This window comes from Salvelinus namaycush, chromosome 41, assembly GCF_016432855.1.
Source record: "Salvelinus namaycush isolate Seneca chromosome 41, SaNama_1.0, whole genome shotgun sequence".
NCBI lineage: Eukaryota > Metazoa > Chordata > Actinopteri > Salmoniformes > Salmonidae > Salvelinus > Salvelinus namaycush.
Genome location: NC_052347.1, coordinates 4,520,305 through 4,542,610, shown reverse-complemented (window position 1 = coordinate 4,542,610; position 22,306 = coordinate 4,520,305). Strand labels below are relative to the sequence as shown.

The window sequence follows — 22,306 nt, the reverse complement described above, 5'->3', positions numbered from 1 at the left end:
GCCATTCTTTCTCCCTCAGTTTGCACATGTCACTGCATTTTCTTTTCATTATAATAATATAATTATTATGTATTCAGTTTTCTGTTAACCTACTGTTAGCCATTCAGATAATGATCAACTTTCTGGAGTCACAATTTCGGGGCACCATTCCTACACCGCCAACCCCCCTCCCAATTAGAACACTGATACAAAGGAATACTGTTGTGAGATATGGTGAGTATGTTCCAGAATAGGACCATAAAGCAAAGAAAACAACAAACGGTGTAGTTGTGGCAAATAACAGTAGCACATTAGTAAGCCACAATAGAAAGTAGCATCCCTGAAGAGGGTTTAGTTGGCTGTTGAAATGATTTCATTTCAAGAACAACCTCTTCTGTGAAAGCAGTTTGAATATTGACATAACGGTGAGGATAAAGCCAGTGGCCATTGCATAGGGCCTTGGATTTCTTGTGGCTACAACAAGCAAATATGTATGGGTGCCCATATATAGCCAGCGAAACTCCAAATATGAACGATGATAATATAAAACAGATATTTCGTTTTGAAAGATCTAACTGGTTATATTTGCAGTTCAAGACCATATTCAAACCCTTTCCAGAAGAAGGTTTTTCTTTTCCATTGACTGCACTGACAAGGCTTTGTACTGACAGAAGCTAGATGGCAAGGTCATTACCGTCATTCATTCTCCACTCATTTACAGAATGCTTTCTCTATGCTCACTGCGTTTGGAGGTCATTCCGATGTACCGCACACCCGACACATCTTTTAATTTCAAAACAATACAGGAATAAAAACATAGAATACTTTGGTTCATCCAGGTCAGTGCCCTTATAGTCACCAAAGTTGATCTGGGTACACTCCGTTCAGGTGTGTTGCCAGCACACAGAAAGCGAAGCAAGTGAACGTTGAAACGGGTGGTAAAAGAGGCCATAACAAAAAACATGTAGATATTGTGTGCATAAAGAAAGGTGTTTAGACTATACAGAAGTAATAGTCACTGTTGTCTCCTTTGGACTCAAGTGTAAGAGGACTGCATGTACATCATATGATTATCCATCTCTTCTCACTACTACAACCATGAAGACGACAAACTACGAATGATTAAAGGACAATTTGTGAAGTCTATTCAACAAGTCATTTCAAACGTTTGAATCAATTAGCTGACAGATCAACATACAGTGATTTGAAGGGGGGGGGGGGGGGGAATAATCTGGATGATAACTCTAGATTCCTGTTATTATATTATAAGCATTTTTTTTGTAAACTTGACTTTCTTTGTGCTCTTTGATCAGGTGACAGAACACGTGGGGCAAAATGCTTTGGTTTGAATTTTGGTAACATATATAAATAGTGTATTTTTTTGTTGTTCTGTCTTTAACATAAAACTGGAACTCAACAGCTACAACCCATGGACCTGCTAAACCCGAACAGCCCTTACGCCTAGTCGCGTGCTCAGAGTGTGATGCAACTGGTCTGCGTCGATCGCAGACGTGCACACACATACTGTACACAAACAAACGTTCATGCTCACACACAAACACACACACACGCACCATCTTTGTTTTGTTGTTGCCAGGGACGAGGGGCATGCACACAAGGCCTAGGAGCTCACAAGTTGCAGTCGCAGCTTAAAGACTCACGATTAACGTTTCCTCACAAAAGGACGCATACGCCACCATAGAAGCACACGAAGCAAAGTGGGATAGACGCCATGGGAGAGAAAGAGGGCTACAGGATAGAATGTATCAGAATTACTACTAGGGGTTCTGCCATGGTGGGGGAAAAAGGTACTCTGGAGGAAGGGTGGGACGACGTTTTGCACCAAACAGTACCCAGAGGTTTACACACACTCGTACATACGTAGATCACCTCTCTGGACGTACCACTGTAAATATGGTGTCTCTGTAGACTCGCAATAAAACAGACACCAGCAGTGATATAACTATAACCCCTCACCCCGTCCCCAGTGAGTAAATATTAATAATCGATCGATAAATTAAACCGTGAACGTGATAGACAGTGTTTTCTTAAAGAGTGTAAAGTGCGCACATGATCGAGAGCAGAAATCACCATGCAAACTCACAAAGCCGAAAGTTGCATGCCTTAAAGAATAAGGGCTCCCTAGCCATATTCCTTTTAAAAAACAACAACGACATCAATACAACCCCATTTTAACTGTACATGTAAGTGGTTGGACACATTAAATACACAGAAGCTTTAAAAATAACATGCTGGCCAGTGCTGGAATGACTTGAGGACTACAGTCAGATTCCCTCCTGGATCTGTGGGTGGAGATGTTGGTCGAATGAACCTACATTTCCCATTTGCCATTCCTATGCCCTCAATATCTCTTGCTGCAGAAAGACGTTCTTGCCATGGAAAGATACAAATTGGACTTCAGAGGCTCTACAAAGTAATATAAGCGCCTTTGAGTCATGGTGGGACTGAAAATATCACGTCTCATGTGGTGATCGAGATTGTACAGAACTCAAAAGTGGTTACCGGTATGCACGTAGAAAACAGTGACATGGGTTAGTCCTGAAGTTAAATCATGTTTAAATAGAGGCAATTTTTTGTTGTTTCTCGCTCAATGTGTTCCAAGGTGTAAGTGAGTGCCAAACTCCCAATGTTATGTGGTTGTTCATGGAAAAGGTCAGCAGCGCAAACTCCCATTCTGTAAGGACAGCCCACTATCAAAGGCCACTGTTTCACACTCAGAACCAAAGAGCCTTTTGCATGGATATGTGAAATGACTTTACCTTTCATTGAAGGTTTCAGCTTCCTATTTATTGCAAGTATTGTCCTTATGATGATATGGCAGGCTTTAGCACAAAGCATCAGCTAACTACTACTTAGCACTTGAAAGGGACATGATTTGGTTGGCCGCTGAGCTGGAAGTGGAACATAACTTTAATGCAGTTACTATAGTTTAAAGTTTGGACAACAACAGAGACAGTTCAATGACAGTCAGTCAGGGATGACCATCATAGGGCCACTTGACTTAGAAATTCACCAAGAAACCGATGACTTAGAAAAGAACGTTCCGTGCTGATGACAATGACAGGGGAATGACCATGTAACTGTGAAGGGTGAATGGGTGTGTATTGATTTTGTAGCAGCCAATAGGTAAGATGCATTAGGTCTAACTCTGAAATATCCTATCCAATGTCCTGTGAGATTTGCATTAATAGACTATTCTGTGTCAGAAGGTTAATCTAACGTGATTCTCTGTGTTGGGGCACCCGTGAAGTAAAATCATCTGCCTTTGGTTTTACACTGAGCAGAGTCACTTTTGGCATTTGGAAATGTTGAATTTAGCTACATTTCCATAGCACTTAAAATCCAAGTTCAGAAAACTGAGAGCTGGCTCCTCCCTTTGAATATACAATATTAAGGACATATTCAACACAAAATTAGTATTTTAAGAAAACATTTGACAACATATTGTTTTTTCCTGACAATTATTACATATACAGTCAAAGGATCAATTACAAGAAAACACAGTTCCATCTTGCGGTGGCTAGCATAGTCAGTTTGGGCACTTGAAATGAAGAAAAGTACAACGTCTGACTTACATTTAAGTCATTTAGCAGACACTCTTATCCAGAGGGTAGTACAGGAGCAATTAGGGTTAAGTGCCTTGCTCAAGGGCACATAAACAGCTTGTTCACCTAGTCAGCTCAGGTATTTGAACCGGCAACCTTTCAGTTACTGGCCCCACGCTCTTAACCGCTAGGCTACAACTTATATCCTATGAAGTTCCTACATATAGGAAGCTAACGTCAAAGGATAATTGGGTTACTCTTTAAATTGGCTATAATCAAATCAAATCAATACGCCAGCGATAAAGTCGTTGCTTTTTCAACATCTTATTGATCGTAGAGTATATTCTACATTCTGATTAGGTCCATGTCCAATCTAGATCACAGGGGGTAAGGCCTTGTCATATGAACTACACTGGGACACTATTCCATGAAGGTGACCCCAAACAGTCAGAACACTTTAGTTCATCTAGTCGGGGCCAACACCGTCAACGCAAGCCAGGGAATTGGGACTTCGAGGGCAAGAGGCTCACGAGTCATGATTTTGATCCAGTCATTCCCGCAATTTGGATCTTAATCTGCGACATTACAGTGCTGGCTTCAACAGAGTCACTATGACATCCGTATCATGTTGCCGTGCATATTTCCTTGGCACGGTAGAGTTGTCTCCTTCTTGATAAATGTAGCAGCAGTCATATCTGTTCTTAGCCTGAACTCAAATGGCATTAGTTTGTAGATTGTGCAATCATAGAGCACAGTATTCTCTCCTGACCTTGTCATTCTGAACTGGTAATAATTCAGCACCATCAATGGAATATTAGGAGGAAAACGCCCATCTTTATGAAATGGCACCCAAACAACTCAAGCAGAGGGTTGAATAGGTTCCCTTAAAACGCAACATGACCTACCGATTGATAGATTATCAATACCTAATATGTTTTATGAATCGATTCTATAGTTGTGTGTTTTTTAAGATGATATCTTTGCTTAGTAAAAAATACAATTTCACAAGAGGGGCACACAAACTTGTTCCATTCAAAGTGCCCATTTGCTTATATGTTTTGTATCTTGGAAATAAAATAAAGCAAACGGCAAAATATAGCTAAAGGTCCATAAAGGAAATATGAGGCCAGACTATTTGTCACAGGACACGTCACACACTACACGACCACAGTAGAACTAACCGCTTCCAAAGCAAGACATGAGACTCTACACCAGGGCTCGCCAGCATTTCAAGTTTTGAGATTCCTTTGTTCAATTTTCATCTTTACTTTTTAATATGTTCCACATTTTTTGCAAAATCTGTAGAACAGGCATGACGGCTATAGGTCTCTCTTTCTGTCACCTCCCTCTCTTCCTTCCCTCTCTGGTGTATTTTTTCTCTGTCTGTTCTCTTTCAACATCCTTGGGAAAACTCGAGCTGGTCGGCTTTCTTTGTCAAAACTGCATAGTTCGACCATCGGTTTTACCCCGCCCACCCTCCCGTCTCACCTCTCTAATCTGTCTCTCTGAATTTGGTTTCTGCCGCAGACATATCGAATTAGCTGAAGACCCGGAGACATTCCTCTCTCCATGCTCCTACTGTATGGATAAGAGCAGAGAAGGGCTTTGATGGAGCACCTGCAAACTGTCAGTTGTTTTTAAAACCTGCTACTGCAGTGCCACGCCCTAAAGTACACGCCTCCATCTGTCTGTCAGCCAGGGCCTTTCATCTGCCGTTGTAACAGCTCCATGGGTGTAAGCTCTTGTCCCTATTGGCCGAAGTAAAGACATTGTTGCGAATGAATGCCTAGCTAGGAGATTTGATTAGCCTATTGGCAGGTTACTCAAGTTGACTACACTAATTTGACTGGCTGATTAACCTGATTGACAGGAATAATCAACCCATGAGAAGTCTGTAAAAGACCAAAACCAAAGTCAGTGTCTCCCAACGAAACGTGATTATTGTATCTATGAAATAAGCTACACCGATCATCCCAATTCCCTTCTACAGTTTTGTGCATTATGTTCTAAAATTCCAAGTAAACTACCTTTGCTGGAACGGCACACAATTTAGCAGTCATTGGCACTGTCCTGGAGATCCCCCAAAAAAGAATGAAACGTTCCCCAAAAAATATTTTACGTCATATTTCTTTCCAGGTAGCTAACCCATGTGCTGTTTCTGATGTTCAATACATTTACATTGCAAATATTATGTTTATCTGTACCCTCTTTTTTGTATGTTATGTATTTAGTCAGTTATATTGTCGTATTTTTTTTTTTGTCTTTGTTTTTTCAACCCCACCCAACCACTTTTAGAACGTTTTCCTTATCTGATATTGTATATGATATTTTTCTCTCTGTGTGTTTTTTTTTCTCTTGTGGCCGTCTTTTGTCGTTGTCGTCATTAAAAGCCCAGGTATCCGCCGATAGTGGACGCCAAGACAACTCCCAGAATAGTACAGCAGACGATGATCATGAGCTTCTTCTGTAAGGGGGGGGAACAAGGCGGTGATGGTGTTAGCAAGACACAGGGAGGCTTGTGATTGTATACATGCTACGGGACAGTTTTACGGTAAGGGACAATATCATTTATCTATACGACACATTAGTGTGTACATTGTGTCCGAAGCTATCACGCCTGTGGAGGTTGGTCGCTTGGTAATCACTGAGGTACTGTGTGAATGCCCAAGAGGAAATGCACTGTACATGAAGAGGTGGTGGATACTATTATTAGAGTGTGTGTGTGAGTGTGTGTGTGTGTGTGTGTACTCTTTAATAATATAGTATGAGGGGGTGGTGGGCATTAACCTTTTGTGGTGGGATTGACTGTGGAGGATGCTGTGCCTATTTTAGTATGTGTGCCTGTGTTTGTTTATACGATGTCATACGTATAGTATGTATATTAGAATGCACAGTATGTATACATCCTCATGTAGGTGGGGGATGTGGGTTGCAGCAAAGTAACAGTGATAAAACATGTGTATGCAAGATATATGCGTTAGCCCTGCTCTACGGAGAGCCTGTGACTTACCTTGCGAGCCTGGCTCTGGTATTTGACAGCCTTCTTGGTGTCAGACACCGCCCGCTCCACAAAGTCCACGGAGTGCTCCACGTTGTACTCAATTCTGTCAATCATCTCTCCCTGTAAACAGCAAAAATCCCCGTCATCAAAATGGAAGCGGACTGAGGAGAATACCTTGTCTATTATCACTTAAAGTCAGCCTCAACCACATTGTATGCATATGTTTCTGCCCCATATTTTATAAGGTTCATGTGTGGTATTGTATTTCTGGTCTTTCGAATCCAAACAAAGCTTCTAGCACAAATATAAGCTGTTTCTATTCATTTTTATTCCAGTTATAAAGTACTGTAAGTGATATTGATGAAGCCACTTAGCATCTAAATGTTGTCTTCCATCTAAAGGATGGATTTTTTTATATTAACAACAGTATTGATACATAAATGAGATGAGCGTAGCTAAGAACCTACGCTTATTCATCACACACAATTGCATATTGTCCACGAGGAAAAGCCCTCAGAGAAAGAGAAGAATTGTCACTCAAAAGCGTTTCCCTCCCTATTGTACTGTGGATGAAATAATCCAACGCCCCCACTCACAAACGCTTTATAGTGCATGAGCTAAACTTAGAAACCATATTTCCCTGTTACCCAGAAGCAATTTCCTAATTTAGGTCGTCCTGATGAGATTCAAAGGCTCTTATTGGATGTCAACGGTAATTTCTTCACAGTGAGAATCGAAAATTGGCAACATAGTATTCTCATATTGTATCTCACATAATGTATAGAGATGCTATGTAATATGAATAAATGTTCTGTAAATATGAAAATATTTGATCATGTAACTTAATTAAGTTAAGTTTTGGGAATAAACTGTCGTATGTTACCAACACATTTAAGACAACAATTCTAGAATATCATCCAGTATTTAAGTGAGGTGTTTTGTCATGCATTTTTAAGGTGCCAGTATTTGCTATACCATTTCAACTTAAGTGCAACCACAATGTACAGCCACAACCCTGAACATACTGCAAAAACCCTTCATTAATTAAAAGATCACTGAACCCTAGCAGCAGAGAGCCGGCTACACTGATGCAACCAGGATGTAAAAAGGCTACAGCTGTAGCCTGAGCTTTTCTGAATGGCTACACAGCATTGCTCAATGGCGTGGAACTAGTTTAGGCAACAGTGTGTTTACTCACAGTCGCAATCTAAACATAGAATGATAACAGGATATTGCATGCAACATTTCTCCTGTCTCAAAGCACAATTACTCAAATATGCATGTGAACCCACACGCCTGATTCTAAATGTCATACGTTCAGATGTCAGCTCCAAATATCTGCCCTGTTCTCAGACAATTGTGTCAAACTGAATCACAGTTGGACAGATTTCATTATGGACGATGTAAGGCACAGTTCGAAGATACATAGAATCTACAATGTTTTCATTTTAACATCACAAAATGACTCTGATGCCATTGGTGCAGAATTAAACCACACCCTTGATATTGGCGTGAGTAGGCCTGATTGTAATCTATTCTGTGCTCAACATAAGGCTAATGGCATAAAACTGGGCTTTCATTAATTCATTAATCTTTAAAAAAACATTTCAAATAAAAACAAAACTTTACCTGGCTCTCGACCAGCATGGCCATGTCCACAAACATGTCGTGCAGCTCACGAATGCTGTTCTCCAGCTTGATGATCTCGGTGTGTCGAGTCTCAATCTCATTCAGGGCCTGCTTGTCTATCTGAGAGTCCATCTTGATCTGAGGACCCAAAACAGAGGGTTGAGAAGGAGACCCGAGGGTGAGGATAGAAGAGGATTTGATGTGTTCTTTTACCCCCTGTAATAATCAACATTCTTCTTCTGTTAAAATTCAAATCAGGACATAGTGGTAGTTTATTGAAAGCAAATGTGACAGATGTAGCGAGTTAGCTATAACTAGCCACACAGGTTATTAGCGTCTGTGGTCCCCATGCCTTCACTGTGGATATATGTCTGCCATGGGGAATGGCCAGGCTCAGGTGTTGTACTCACATCATCGGTGAAAATGGCAAGCTTGCCACTCTCCAGCATATCCTCCAGCTCCTCGTTGGTGGTTGTTCTCCCAGCTGCCGAGCACACACAGGCACACGCACGCACACACACACACACACACACACACGCGCAATGAAATATATTGCCAACAAATGATCATAATGCTTTGCCTGATACACTTAAAGTTTAGTTATTCAAATCAACACATTCCCACCGTTTTAGTGCCAATTTGAGGCACAGCACAGATTCTGGCCAGTAATTAAAAAAGACCATGTATCTCTAACCAGATGTCTAGAATAATCTAGATCAATTTAAAGCTCTAAGGTATCCTAAAATAATTATTCAACATGAAATAATATGAAAGAAAATACAGCTTTTAAATTAAATGTGCGAGCTGAATTACAATGAAGTTATCCCTGTACTATAAGGAAAGTCTTCTGCTTTTGCAAACTACATGACTGTACAACTTATCATTGGCTAATATGTGGTCATATGGGGCCATTCAACCCCCTTGTCTACTTAGTATCGTCTTAATAAACTTCAAATGCATCTATTCTGCTTAGTCTGTCCCAGTCTTTGAAAGATACTGTGTCTGTGCATAATACTAGTTGATGTCTGGATCTCAGATGTCACTATGGCTGTGAGTTGTGTATGAAACGCTTGCCAGTGTCTGTATCTGTGTACTTCAGTATTATCTAATACTTCAGTATTAAAAGGATACTCACTGTCTGTGAATTACAGTCTGTCTCATATGAAGGTCAGTGGGGCTGCCTTGAAAATATCCTTACGTCTGCAAAAACCCATTTTTGTGTCTGCGCTGTTGGTATCAGTGTATATTTAGTAAGAACTCTGGCTATTTCTTGTGTAAGATACTAACGTACCTCCTTCTCAGTCGGTGTAACCCTGTCTGCTGTCAGCATGTGTGTGCATGGCATTAGTCTTGTTGATTTATTACCAATCACAAAATCAATCAACCAATCAATCAATTGGATTGTATTTGTGCAGCCATTTTAACAAAGTAATTGACAAAGAACGCTAAACAAAGTCTGGACCTAACCCACCCTAAAAGAGAGAATCTAGGTTGATAATGTCAATATCCTGTAATGTCTGTGTACTGGATGGTTCTATGCTCTACGAACTGTACTGTACTTGTAAAGTATCGCCATACATAGATACTATATAGAGCAGGGTTCCCCAACTGGTGGCCCACGAACCGAATTTGGCCCGCGGGTGGAATCATTTGGCCCCCCAATGATCCATGATATAGAGTATAGTATTGAATGTCAGTGGTGCATTAACTGTGCCCTATGATGGTGGTGGGCTACAGATACTCACTGATCTCCAGCTGTCTCTGGATACGGTCCTTGCAGCGGTCCCTGTATTTGGACTGCGTGGTGTTGTACTCGGTCATCACCTCTACAAACTTGCGTGACAGCGTCGAGTGCTAACAGGACAGACACAGGGAGATCAGATGGGGGGGTTAGGGAGTGGCCACTGGAGCAAAGAAAATCATAAATAAGGTCGATCAACACCATCTGATAATGTGATGATGCCTAATTGACCATTTGCAGTGCACATCAATCATAGCCTTGATGAAAATGGCAGAAACGCCTTCATATGTATGCACACATGCACCTGAATTCAAATAGTGGCTGCTGCATTAGAGATTTTGCTGATGCTGCAAAGTCAATGACAGTGGCAGTTGAACGTTCCGTCCACCAGAGGGGATCATTGAGTATCACTGAGCCTTGTGCATTGAATTACTGCCGAAAATAATACAGGCAGGGGTCAAAGCAAGGATGGCTCAATTCTGTGTCCTGGAGGGAAGGCCTGATATTCAGCCCAGCTGTGTCTCCTGCTCGGCTTGCCTGAATAACCCACTAACAATGCAGGGCAGAGAATAAGGGAGAGGTACACTCTTAGAAAAGTGCTATCTAGAACTTAAAAGGGTTCTTTTGGCAGTCCCCACAGGAGAACCCTCTGAAGAACCCTTTTCAGTTCCATGTAGAACCCTTTACACAGATGGTTCTACAAGGAACCCAAAATAGTTATAATGTTTGCTATCAACGACTCTGCATATTACCTGGTCATGGTGGGGACCAATACAGAGGTTTTAAACTACTTGATCCAAAGTAAGAACCGCTGTCTTAAAATGATACTTTTTTAAATGTATTTTTTATTACTCTTTGTACAACACATTTTTATATGTTATTTCATCTGCAGTGCAAATGAAGACTGCACACTGCATCAGCAGTAACTATAATTTCCTGGAACAAAAAAAGGTTCTACCTCAAACCAAAAAGGGTTATCTTAAGGGGACAGCCGAAGAACCTTTTTGGAACCCGTTTTTTTAAAAGTGTAGCTATGGTGAGGATGGAAGAGAGGCTGGATTAGTGGCAGTGAGTCAGAGGATCAGGTGGTTGACAGAGTCAAGAGCCTAAAATGACAGATGTCCTTTCTGGCCACCTCTGAAGAACATTGGTTCACAGTGAGATGATCTGAATTTCATATGAATAAACATTTGGGTGGTTTAAAAGAAAACAGTGTCATTTTGAAAAAGGCACAATTCAGTGCACAGCTTGATTGAATGTTTAGGTGGGCTATAGTGAGTATCTAGAGTTGTTCATGTGATATGATATGGGAAATGTCACCTTTGCCATTGTACTTGTATTGGTATAGTGTGGGTTCTGAAATGATTGACAACCTTTGATAATAATTCAAATACTGAGCTATATTATATGCTCAAAAATAGGGGGGATTATTTTATTTTATACTAATACAATTGCTCAGCGAAAGCGATGATTTTGTTTAACAAGTATTTTTTCTTTCTCAAAAAGGTAGGGGTCAAAATGATTGACACCCCTAAATATTATTATAAATATAGTAATCAAAAGTGCAGTATTTGGTCCCATATTCCTAGCACGCCATGACTACACTATGGATAATCCTGAATGAATCGTGAATAATGATGAGTGAGAAAGTCACAGAGGCTCAAAAATCATTCGTACCCCTAAGACCTCTCATCATTACCAATAACAGGGGAGTATAGCATGACTTGGGGGTATGATGTTTGACCCTCTGTAACTTTCTCACTCATCATTATTCACAATTCAATCAGGGTTATCCATAATCATGGTAGCATCCACATTAATGAAGAAGTGTTTAGAAACATTCTCTATTCTTATTTATAATAAAAGTGAGTCCAAAATGACACAATACATTATTTACCATTCATTTCTATTGGGCACAAAATGATCTGAAACACAACCTAAAGGAACTGCAAATGCATCCAACATGTTTGTAGAGTCACAAGTTTGATGTAGTTATTACGTGCTGTAACGTCTGCTTCCAACTCACACTCTCAAAGACGTAGATCCCCTGAACGCAGCTCACTCTCCAGATCAACAATCACCCGAATTCTGATCACCTGTACGTCATTATCACATACTATTTAGTTCAGTTCTTTGCACCCTATCACTGTGAGGTATTGTTTCTTTTGTGACACACTTCTAATCAGAGCTGGTTTTCCCGTAATTTAATCCTCCCGTGTATGATTGTTTTTGCCTGCCTCACTAACGACGCCTTTTTGCCTATTCCCTGCCTGTACCTTAGCCTATCGGATTTCCTGTTATCAACCTATTGCCTGATCTCCCAGACTACATTACTAGCCTTTCCCCTGCCTGTACTGTTGCCTTTTTGGACCCCCTGTGTATGACCTTTTGCCTGCCCCTGGACCCAGCTACCTGCCTCCTCCTGTGGTCCTTTACAAATAAACACCTGCTGCGCCCTGCGCTTGAAACCAGCTCTCTGTCTCCCATCGTGCTCATTACACGTGCTAGGAATATTGGACCAAATACTAAACTTTTGACTACTTTATTAATAAGAATCTTTAGGGGTGTCAATAATTTGAACCCCTACCTTTTAGAGCAATTGTATTAGTATAAAATAATATATTTTCCCAATTTTGAGCATACAATATAGCTTAGTGTTTGAATTATACATTTTATACAGTCATTATTGCTCATCTTTATCAAGGGTGTCAATCATTTCGGACCCCACTGTATGTGAATAATGTTGGTACTGTTGCTGCGTCACTCCTTTTCATACTGCAGGGCAGTGGTGCGGCTTACTTAAAGGTCTCATAGCCCTTTCCTGCAGTCAAATGACTAGTGGCCTCATGGGTGAAATGTTATTCATATTTTTCATTAATTCCTAATTCCTAAACATATATATTTTTTAAACCTGCTGAAAATCTGGTGTGTCTACGTCAAATGGTTTTGTTATTTTTCAGTCTTCTGTGATGTACACTGAACAAAAATATAAAACGCAACACGTAAAGTGTTGGTCCCGTGTTTCATGAGCTGAAATAAAACGCGCAAAAAGCTTATTTTTCTCAAATGTTATGCACAAATTTGTTTACACCCCTATTAGTGAGCATTATAGCATTTGTCAAGATAATCCATCCACCTGACAGGTGTGGCATATCAAGAAGCTGATTAAACAGCATGATCATTACACATTACACAAGGCCGCTCTAAAATGGGCAGTTTATTCACACAACACATTCCTACAGATATGTCAAGTTTTGAGGGAGCGTGCAATTGTCATGAAACACTGCAGGAATATCCACCAGAGCTGTTCCTAGAGAATTCAATGTTCATTTCTCTACCACGTCATTTTAGCGAATTTGGCAGTATGTCTAACAGGCCTCAATTGCAGACCACGTGTAACCACGCCAGCCCAGGACCTCCACATTTGGGTCCTTCACAAGCGGGATCGTCTGAGGGGAGGGGCATGGGTGCTGAGGAGTATTTTAGTCTGTGATAAATCCCTTTTGTAGGAAAAAACGAATTCTGATTGGCTGGGCCTGGCTGACCATTGGGTGGGCCTGGCTCCCTTCCAGGCCCACCAATGGCTGCGCCCCTGCCCATTCATAGATTAGGGCCTAATTTATTTATTTCAATTGACTGATTTCCTTATATGAACTGTAACTCAGCAACTTTATTGAAGTGGTTGCATGTTGTGTTTATATTTTTGATTAGTAAATATACAGCTGAAGTCGGAAGTTTACATACACCATAGCCAAATATATTTAAACTCAGTTTTTCACAATTCCTGACATTTAATCCTAGTAAAAATTCCCTGTTTTAGGTCAGTTAGGATCACCACTTTATTTTAAGAATGTGAATTGTCAGAATAATAGTAGAGAGAATTGTATATTTCAGCTTTTATTTCTTTCATCACATTCCCAGTGGGTCAGAAGTTCACATACACTCAATTAGTATTTGGTAGCATTGTCTTTAAATTGTTTAACTCAGGTCAAACGTTTCAGGTAGCCTTCCACAACCTTCCCACAATAAGTTGGGTGAATTTTGGCCCATTCCTCCTGACAGAGCTGGTGTAACGGAGTCAGGTTTGTAGGCCTCTTTGCTCGCACACACTTTTTCAGTTCTGCCCACACATTTTCTACAGAATTGCGGTCAGGGCTTTGTGATGGCCACTCCAATACCTTGACTTTGTTGTTCTTAAGCCATTTTGCCACAACTTTGGAAGTATGCTTGGGGTCATTGTCCATTTGGAAGACCCATTTGCGACCAAGCTTTAACTTCCTGACTGACGTCTTGAGATGTTGCTCAGTCCCTCCTGCAGAAACCACCCCCACAACATGATGCTGCCAACCCCGTGCTTCACGGTTGGGATGGTATTCTTCGGCTTGCAAGCCTCCCCCTTTTCCCTCCAAACATAACGATGGTCATTATGGCCAAACAGTTCTATTTTTGTTTCATCAGACCAGAGGACATTTCTCCAAAAAGTACGATCTTTCTCCCCATGTGCAGTTGCAAACCGTAGTCTGGCTTTTTTATGGCGGTTTTGGAGCAGTGGCTTCTTCCTTGCTGAGCGGCCTTTCAGGGTATGTCGATATAGGACTCGTTTTACTGTGGATATAGATACTTTTGTACCTGTTTCCTCCAGCATGCTCACAAGGTCCTTTGCTGTTGTTCTGAGATTGATTTGCACTTTTCGCACCAAAGTACGTTCATCTCCAGGAGACAGAACGTGTTTCCTTCCTGAGCGGTCCCATGGTGTTTAAACTTGCGTACTATTGTTTGTACAGATGAACGTGGTACCTTCAGGCATTTGGAAATTGCTCCCAAGGATGAACCAGACTTGTGGAGGTCTACAATTGTTTTTCTGAGGTCTTGGCTGATTTCTTTTGATTTTCCCATGATGTCAAGCAAAGAGGCACTGAGTTTGAAGGTAGGCCTTGAAATACATCCACAAGTACACCTCCAATTGACTCAAATGATGTCAATTAGCCTATCAAAAGCTTCTAAAGCCATGACATAATTTTCTGGAATTTTCCAAGCTGTTTAAAGGCACTGTCAATTTAGTGTATGTAAACTTCTGACCCACTGGAATTGTGATACAGTGAATAATAAGTGAAATAATCTGTCTGCAAACAATTGCTGGAAAAAGTACTTGTGTCATGCACACAGTAGATGTCCTAACCGAATTGCCAAAACTACAGTTTGTTAACAAGAAATTTGTGGAGTAGTTGAAAAATGAGTTTTAATGACTCCAACCTAAGTGTATGTAAACTTCCGACTTCAACTGTATATAAAGTGTAATATTGGGGTGCAAACTCAAAATGTAATACATTTCAACTCTATATCTGACATGGTACAGGTGTCTTCATTTTTAAAGCCCATAACCATGTGTGTGTGAGGTGTATACTTTGGTTTCAAAGTAGATTTGTTTAAACTATCAATAAACACTCTGTGTGACCCTGATTTAGCCCACCGCAGTAAAAGGTTCAAAGAACTCTCCCTCCTGACACAATTGATAACTGTTTGTATTTGAGCAGATTGACAACCTTTCACAATTCCATTCAGAGAATGTGGAGGCGTAATAATTTCACTTCATATTCAAAGAACATACTTTTGGTTTTTGTGTTGCTCTAAAGTTAACCAAGGCTTTTAAATGTGGTCCTATGTGATGGATAATTAGTCCTCATACAGACGTCATAACCTAATGAATCTTTATTTGATAATTAAGCTTCATTCACCATCACCGGTTAATTTGAGAACAACCCAAGGGGGAGGACCTACCACAAGCCAGTGGAACATTTCTCCTAATCTTTAATCGTTCGTTTTTAAGCACATTTCTCACATGGCTTTTCTAAAACTCTTGATATATGCCAAGTTGTTTAATCTTAAAAGTACATTTGAATATATCTTTCATAGGGCCTTTCTTAGGTGCTACATAATTACTTACTTCATCCTTGAAATGACATGATCAATTTAACACATTTTCTGTCATGACAAAAGATAAATGGATGTCAATGAGCTTTTACATTCATCGGTGCATGACGGTCCATGGTCATGAAGGCCTTAGGAATTCCCGCTTCATAGGGGTATCCCTTAAGTCTCCTACTATATGAAGATTTATACTCTAGGCCTAATTGGTGGTATTCTGGGTAGGCATCAGACCACATGGTACAATAACAATATAGCTTTAAATCCAGACCTGTATTCAAATAGTATTTGTTTTCGTTTCTTTTTCAAAGCCAAGTCCGCAAAAGTGTAGTTGGCAGAAGGTTAAAGTGGTGGTGAAGCCATGTATTCTCCTTCTTTATGATACATCAGCAGCAGCTTTATGTTTGATCAACACCTTTTTTGGTACTTGGCATCTCCTCAGTGGATGTGCAGCAGATAGAGTGAATGACTCACCTGTGTCTTACGAATTCGCAGGTCTGCGGATGATCTGTTCAGCCCCTCCTCCTGCTCAATGCTCTGCTCGATTGCTGCGAAAGAGGCAAGAAAATTGTGAGAAATAAACAACGGAACCGCCAAACAAACAGAAAGGAGATTCCCCATCTTCCGCTGAACTTCAGTCAGTTACCTCTCCATCAGAGTCTGGTACTATAGCTAGCATGCTAATATGCTAACATTACGCCATCTTGGGTGGAGCAACGAGTACTGTATGTCATGTCACTCATTGTGCTAATGCTACAATTACAAATTGGCCCAGGCCTAATGATACAATTCTACTATTTTACAACAGTTTTGTAAAAAAGGCATTTTACTTAACAAGTCATCATACAGTACCAAACCCGATAGGGAGAATTCAGACCCGAGTTATGCGCGTAAATGGAACTTAATCTCTTTTTATGCACTTTTCTCTCTAGGCGTTATCGTGACCTTGAACATAAGCATGAGGTAAAGTATGTGCCAGCCAGCTATTTGTTTGGGGTGGAGATCATAGAACTGGGGGTGTGGCAGAGGTGTGTCTACCGATACGCTGTTTTCGGACCTTGACTTAATTCCCTCATAATTCCACCACCTTCACGCGCAAAGAAATCATTAATAAGGTCGAGCAAACTGTCAGTTCCAAGTGGAAAAATATCTACTTTACGATAGAAATAACACCAATCTCCATGTACTGTCATTTAGAAACTTATAAGAGCTATTGATAAGAAATAGGTAAATTAATAATCAGTTTGGATACGGGGATTATAAATATACAGTGCCTTAAGTATTCACACCCCTTGAATTATTCCACATTTTGTTGTGTTACAAGCCTGAATTCCCACAATACCCATAATGAAGTGAAAACATTAAGTGAAATCATGTTTTTAAGACATTTGTGCTCATTGATTTAAAATTAAATAATGAAATATCTAATTTACATAAGTATTCACACTGCTGAGTCAATACTTTGTAGAACCACCTTTGGGTGAGTCTCTAAGAGCTTTCCACAGCTGGATTGTGCAATGTAAGCACATTATTCTTTTCAAAATTCTTCAAGCTCTGTCAAATTGGTTGTTGATCATTGCTATACAACCATTTTCAAGTCTTGCCATAGATTTTCAAGCCGATTTAAGTCAAAACTGTGTCTAGGCAACTGAAGAACATTCAATGTCACCCTTAAAGAAAGAAACACATGATTTCACATGTGGAAAATCACATGATTTCACAGGAAACTTCATGTGTGAAATCATGTGAAAACCTGTGTTCATGGAACACTTCACCTGTGATCACATTTTCACGTGTAGTTTCATGTTATCACAGGTTGCTTTACATGTTGTCACGTTATCACATTAACTTCACACAAGATCACATATGATCACATGAAAATGTGCTTTTGTAGCACTTCACTTATGTTCACGTGAAATGTATGTGGTTTTTCCGTTAGGGCCTCTTGGTAAGCAACTCCAGTGTGTATTTGGCCTTATGTTTTAGGTTATTATCCTGCTGAAAGGTGGATTTATCTCACAGTAGTGTTGGAAAGGAGACTGAACTAGGTTTCCTCAATGATTTTGCATGTGCTTAGCTCTATTCTGTTTCTTTTTATCCTAAAAAATTCCTCGTCCTTGCAGATGACAAGCATACCCATAACGTGATGCAGCCACCACCATTCTTGAAAATATGAAGAGTGGTACTGTACTCAGATTTGCCCTAAACATAATACTTTGTATTCAGGACAAAAAGTACATTTCTTTGCCACATTTTTTGCAGGATTACTTTAGTACCTTATTGCAAACAGGATGCATGTTTTGGAATATTTTTGTTCTGTACAGGCTTCCTTCTTTTCACTCTGTCATTTATGTTAGTTTTGTGGAGTAACTACAATGTTGTTGATCCATCATCAGTTATCTCCTATCACAGCAATTAAACTCTGTAACTGTTTTCAAATCACCATTGGCTTCATGGTGAAATCCGTGAGCGGTTTCCTTCCTCTCTGGCAACTGATTTAGGAAGGGTGCCTGTATCTTTGTAGTGAGTGGGTATATTGAAACACCATCCAAAGTGTAAAAATGTATAACTGCACCATGCTCAAAGGGATATTCAACGTCTGCTTTTTTTTACCCATCTACCAATATGTGCACTTCTTTGCGAACCATAGGAAAACCTCACTGGTCTTTGTGGTTGAATTTGTGCTTGGAATTCACTACTCGACCCTTACAAATAATTGTATTTGTGGGGTACAGAGATGGGGTAGTCATTTAAAAATAATTTTATTTGACTTGTTAAGCACATTTTTAGTCCTGAACTTAATTAGACTTGCCAGAACAAAAGGTTTGAATGCTTATTGACTCAAGACATTTGCGCTTTTAACTTGATTGTAAACATTTCTAAAAACACAATTCCACTTTGACATTATGGGTATTGTGTGTAGATCAGTGACACACAATCTGAATTTAATCCATTTCAAATTCAGGCTGTAAACACAACAAAATGTGGAAAAATTCAAGGGGCGTGAATACTTTCTGAAGGCACTGTAGGCTATTTTCAAAACGAGAAGTTGCTTTCAAGGGGCAGTCACTCTTTAAATCAAAATGCGTCAAAAAGGAATAGATTTCCTAAGTATGAATCCGTAGTGTGTTGCTGACCACAAACCAAACATTATTTTCCAGTTGTGTTCTAAATGTGATGTAACGATGTAAAATGCCCTCGGTGCATTTGATTTGGATCGACAAAACAGAGAAATAGCAGGATTTTGGGATGTCAAATAGTCCGCTTATGACATACCATCTCCTTTTGAACAAATGCAATGTTCCCAAAACTATAAAACATTGATAAAAAACAACACATTTGGGGTATTCTGCCAAGCCCCTTTTAAATAGAGGCAATGTCCTTAAAAAGCTTTTGGAAAAAAAGATAATTCCTGATACTTACTTATGGACAAATGTTGGGTTTCTCACAACTACGAGATAATGTGATTCCCAATATAATCTATTGTGTACTGTATGTGATTATTCATCGTTTTACATTGGTGTTCTCTCTGTGACCTTCCCCAAGAGCATTTCCGAGAACAATAAAGAGAAAATGGAGAAATAAAAGAATGTCAAACAAAAGCACCAGATGTAAGGACCTATTATATCACCCATAGTATAACATTTGCATTTGTGAATCATCTATGTAGGTTTTATAAGGGCTTCATTAAGCTTCATAAGATTGTCAATGTAACTGCGCAACCCCTCCTCACAATATCTCCCACCTCTTAACCTCTTTTAGGCTCCCGAGTGGCGCAGCGGTTTAAGGCACTGCATCTCAGTGCTAGAGGTGTCACTACAGACCCTGATTCGATCCCGGGCTGTATCATAACTGGCCGTGATCAGGAGTCCCATAGAGCGGTGCACAATTGGCCCAGCATCGTTCGGGTTAGGGGAGGGTTTGGCCGGGGTAGGCCATCATTGTAAAATAAGAATTTGTTCTTAACTGACTTGCCTAGTTAAATAAAGGTTAAATAAATAAAATTCAAATAAATATTCCAGATTAATTGTCTTACCATATGGCGCATACTCTTCCTGTATTTTTTCTTTATGACTACTGTGCGCCCTGGTCAAAGACACAGTGCTCCGCTGGTGTCTCAATAAGCTAGGCCCACTTTGAACCCACCTTAGATCAATAACAAAGGAGATTTCCATATTGCTGATTGGATGCTTTGTTGCTGCTGCATGGTGCCCAGACGCCAATGTCCCATCACCGTTCATTACCTTTGATAGAGGAAGCCCTCTCTCAGCAGCAAAGTCTTTTGTGATGAAATTTAGAAGAAACAACCAGATGAGTGGGAGTCTTCCAGATTATTGGACTAAAATAAAGAACGAAGCTAGAGGAATGCGACTCAGCGCCTTTGAGTGAGGGATTTCCTATCTGGCTTCAGAGGGAGCTTATACTTCAAAGGAGATTAGTCTAAAACTCCTACTGGTATTTGAATTCACGCCCCAAAATCAGACCTCTTGTGCACGTTGGTATAGTATCTTAGTGGTGGTCTATCAGCAGCAAGTGGGTTGGACACTGAGATGTTTGAGATGTTAGAGATGTTTAACTCGTGGTGCTTCAGGTATTTTGATATCAACTACATATAATAAGTATGATTTGTTTTAGTTTGTGTCTCTGAAATGATCGATTTTATGTTATGTATTCTTGACCTATCTTCGGTCGTGTATCTTGTGTAGTGCACCTGTGGTAATGTGGATAATGCAGGGAATCTATAGCGTATTTACCCACAGCATCTGTAGGTCATACAATATCTATCCATGATGGTTTCCCTATCGTTGCATAACATCCTGATCAATCTAGAGAACCTACCGTACAGTTGAGTATCTACAGTTGAAGTCGGAAGTTTACATACACTTAGGTTGGATTCATTAAAACTCGTTTTTCAACCACAAATTTCTTGTTAACAAACTATATATTTTTTTACCAAGTCAATTAGTACATCTACTTTGTGCATGACACAAGTAATTTTTCCAACAATTGTTGACAGAGATTATTTAGCTTATAATTCACTGTATCACAATTCCAGTGGGTCAAAAGCTGACATACACTAAGTTGACTGTGCCTTTAAACAGCTTGGAAAATTCCAGAAAATTATGTCATGGCTTTAGAAGCTTCTAATAGGCTAATTGACATCATTTGAGTCAATTGGAGGTGTACCTCTGGATGTATTTCAAGGCCTACCTTCAAACTCAGTGCCTCTTTGCTTGACATCATGGGAAAATCAAAAGAAATCAGCCAAGACCTCAGAAAAACAATTGTAGACCTCCACAAGTCTGGTTCATCCTTGGGAGCAATTTCCAAATGCCTGAAGGTACCACGTTCATCGGTTCAAACAATAGTATGCAAGTATAAACACCATGGGACCACACAGCCGTCATACTGCTCAGGAAGGCGACGCGTTCTGTCTCCTAGAGATGAACGTACTTTGGTGCAAAAAGTGCAAATCAATCCCAGAACAACAGCAAAGGACCTTGTGAAGATGCTGGAGGAAACAGGTACAAAAGCATCTATATCCACAGTAAAATGAGTCCTATATCGACATAACCTGAAAGGCCGCTCAGAAAGGAAGAAGCCATTGCTCCAAAACCGGCATAAAAAAGCCATACTACGGTTTGCAACTGCACATGGGGAGAAAGATCGTACTTTTTGGAGAAATGTCCTCTGGTCTGATGAAACAAAAATAGAACTGTTTGGCCATAATGACCATCGTTATGTTTGGAGGAAAAAGGGGGAAGCTTGCAAGGCGAAGAACACCATCCCAACCGTGAAGCACGGGGTGGCAGCATCATGTTGTGGGTGTGCTTTGCTGCAGGAGGGACTGGTGCACTTCACAAAATAGATGGCATCATGAGGCAGGAAAATTATGTGGATATATTGAAGCAACATCTCAAGACATCAGTCAGGAAGTTAAAGCTTGGTCGCAAATGGGTCTTCCAAATGGACAATGACCCCAAGCATACTTCCAAAGTTGTGGCAAAATGGCTTAAGGACAACAAACTTAAGGTATTGGAGATGCCATCACAAAGCCCTGACCTCAATCCTATAGAAAATGTGTGGGCAGAACTGAAAAAGCGTGTGTGAGCAAGGAGGCCTACAAACCTGACTCCGTTACACCAGCTCTGTCAGGAGGAATGGGTCAAAATTCACCCAACTTATTGTGGGAAGCTTGTGGAAGGCTACCCGAAACGTTTGACCCGAGTTAAACAATTTAAAGGCAATGCTACCAAATACTAATTGAGTGTACGTAAACTTCTGACCCACTGGGAATGTGATGAAAGAAATAAAAGCTGAAATAAATCCTTCTCTCTACTATTATTCTGACAATTCACATTCTTAAAATAAAGTGGTGATCCTAACTGACCTAAGACAGGGAATTTTACTTGGATTAATTGTCAGGAATTGTGAAAAACTGAGTTTAAATGTATTTGGCTAAGG

General features: G+C 40.2%; 1 protein-coding gene across 1 annotated transcript in view; it reads right to left on the bottom strand.

The window, feature by feature from the left end:
* Positions 1-5,817: 5,817 nt before the first annotated feature.
* stx1b (syntaxin 1B) overlaps positions 5,818-22,306 on the bottom strand; it is a 62,918-nt gene continuing 46,429 nt past the window's right edge. Inside the window, exons 5-10 of the mRNA XM_038981044.1 lie at positions 16,316-16,389; positions 9,921-10,029; positions 8,586-8,659; positions 8,176-8,313; positions 6,556-6,666; positions 5,818-6,009 (exon numbers count right to left, since the gene is read on the bottom strand). Of these exons, the coding sequence (XP_038836972.1) occupies positions 5,929-6,009; positions 6,556-6,666; positions 8,176-8,313; positions 8,586-8,659; positions 9,921-10,029; positions 16,316-16,389 (587 nt within the window). The 3' untranslated portion in view covers positions 5,818-5,928. The remainder of the gene's footprint in view (positions 6,010-6,555; positions 6,667-8,175; positions 8,314-8,585; positions 8,660-9,920; positions 10,030-16,315; positions 16,390-22,306) is intronic.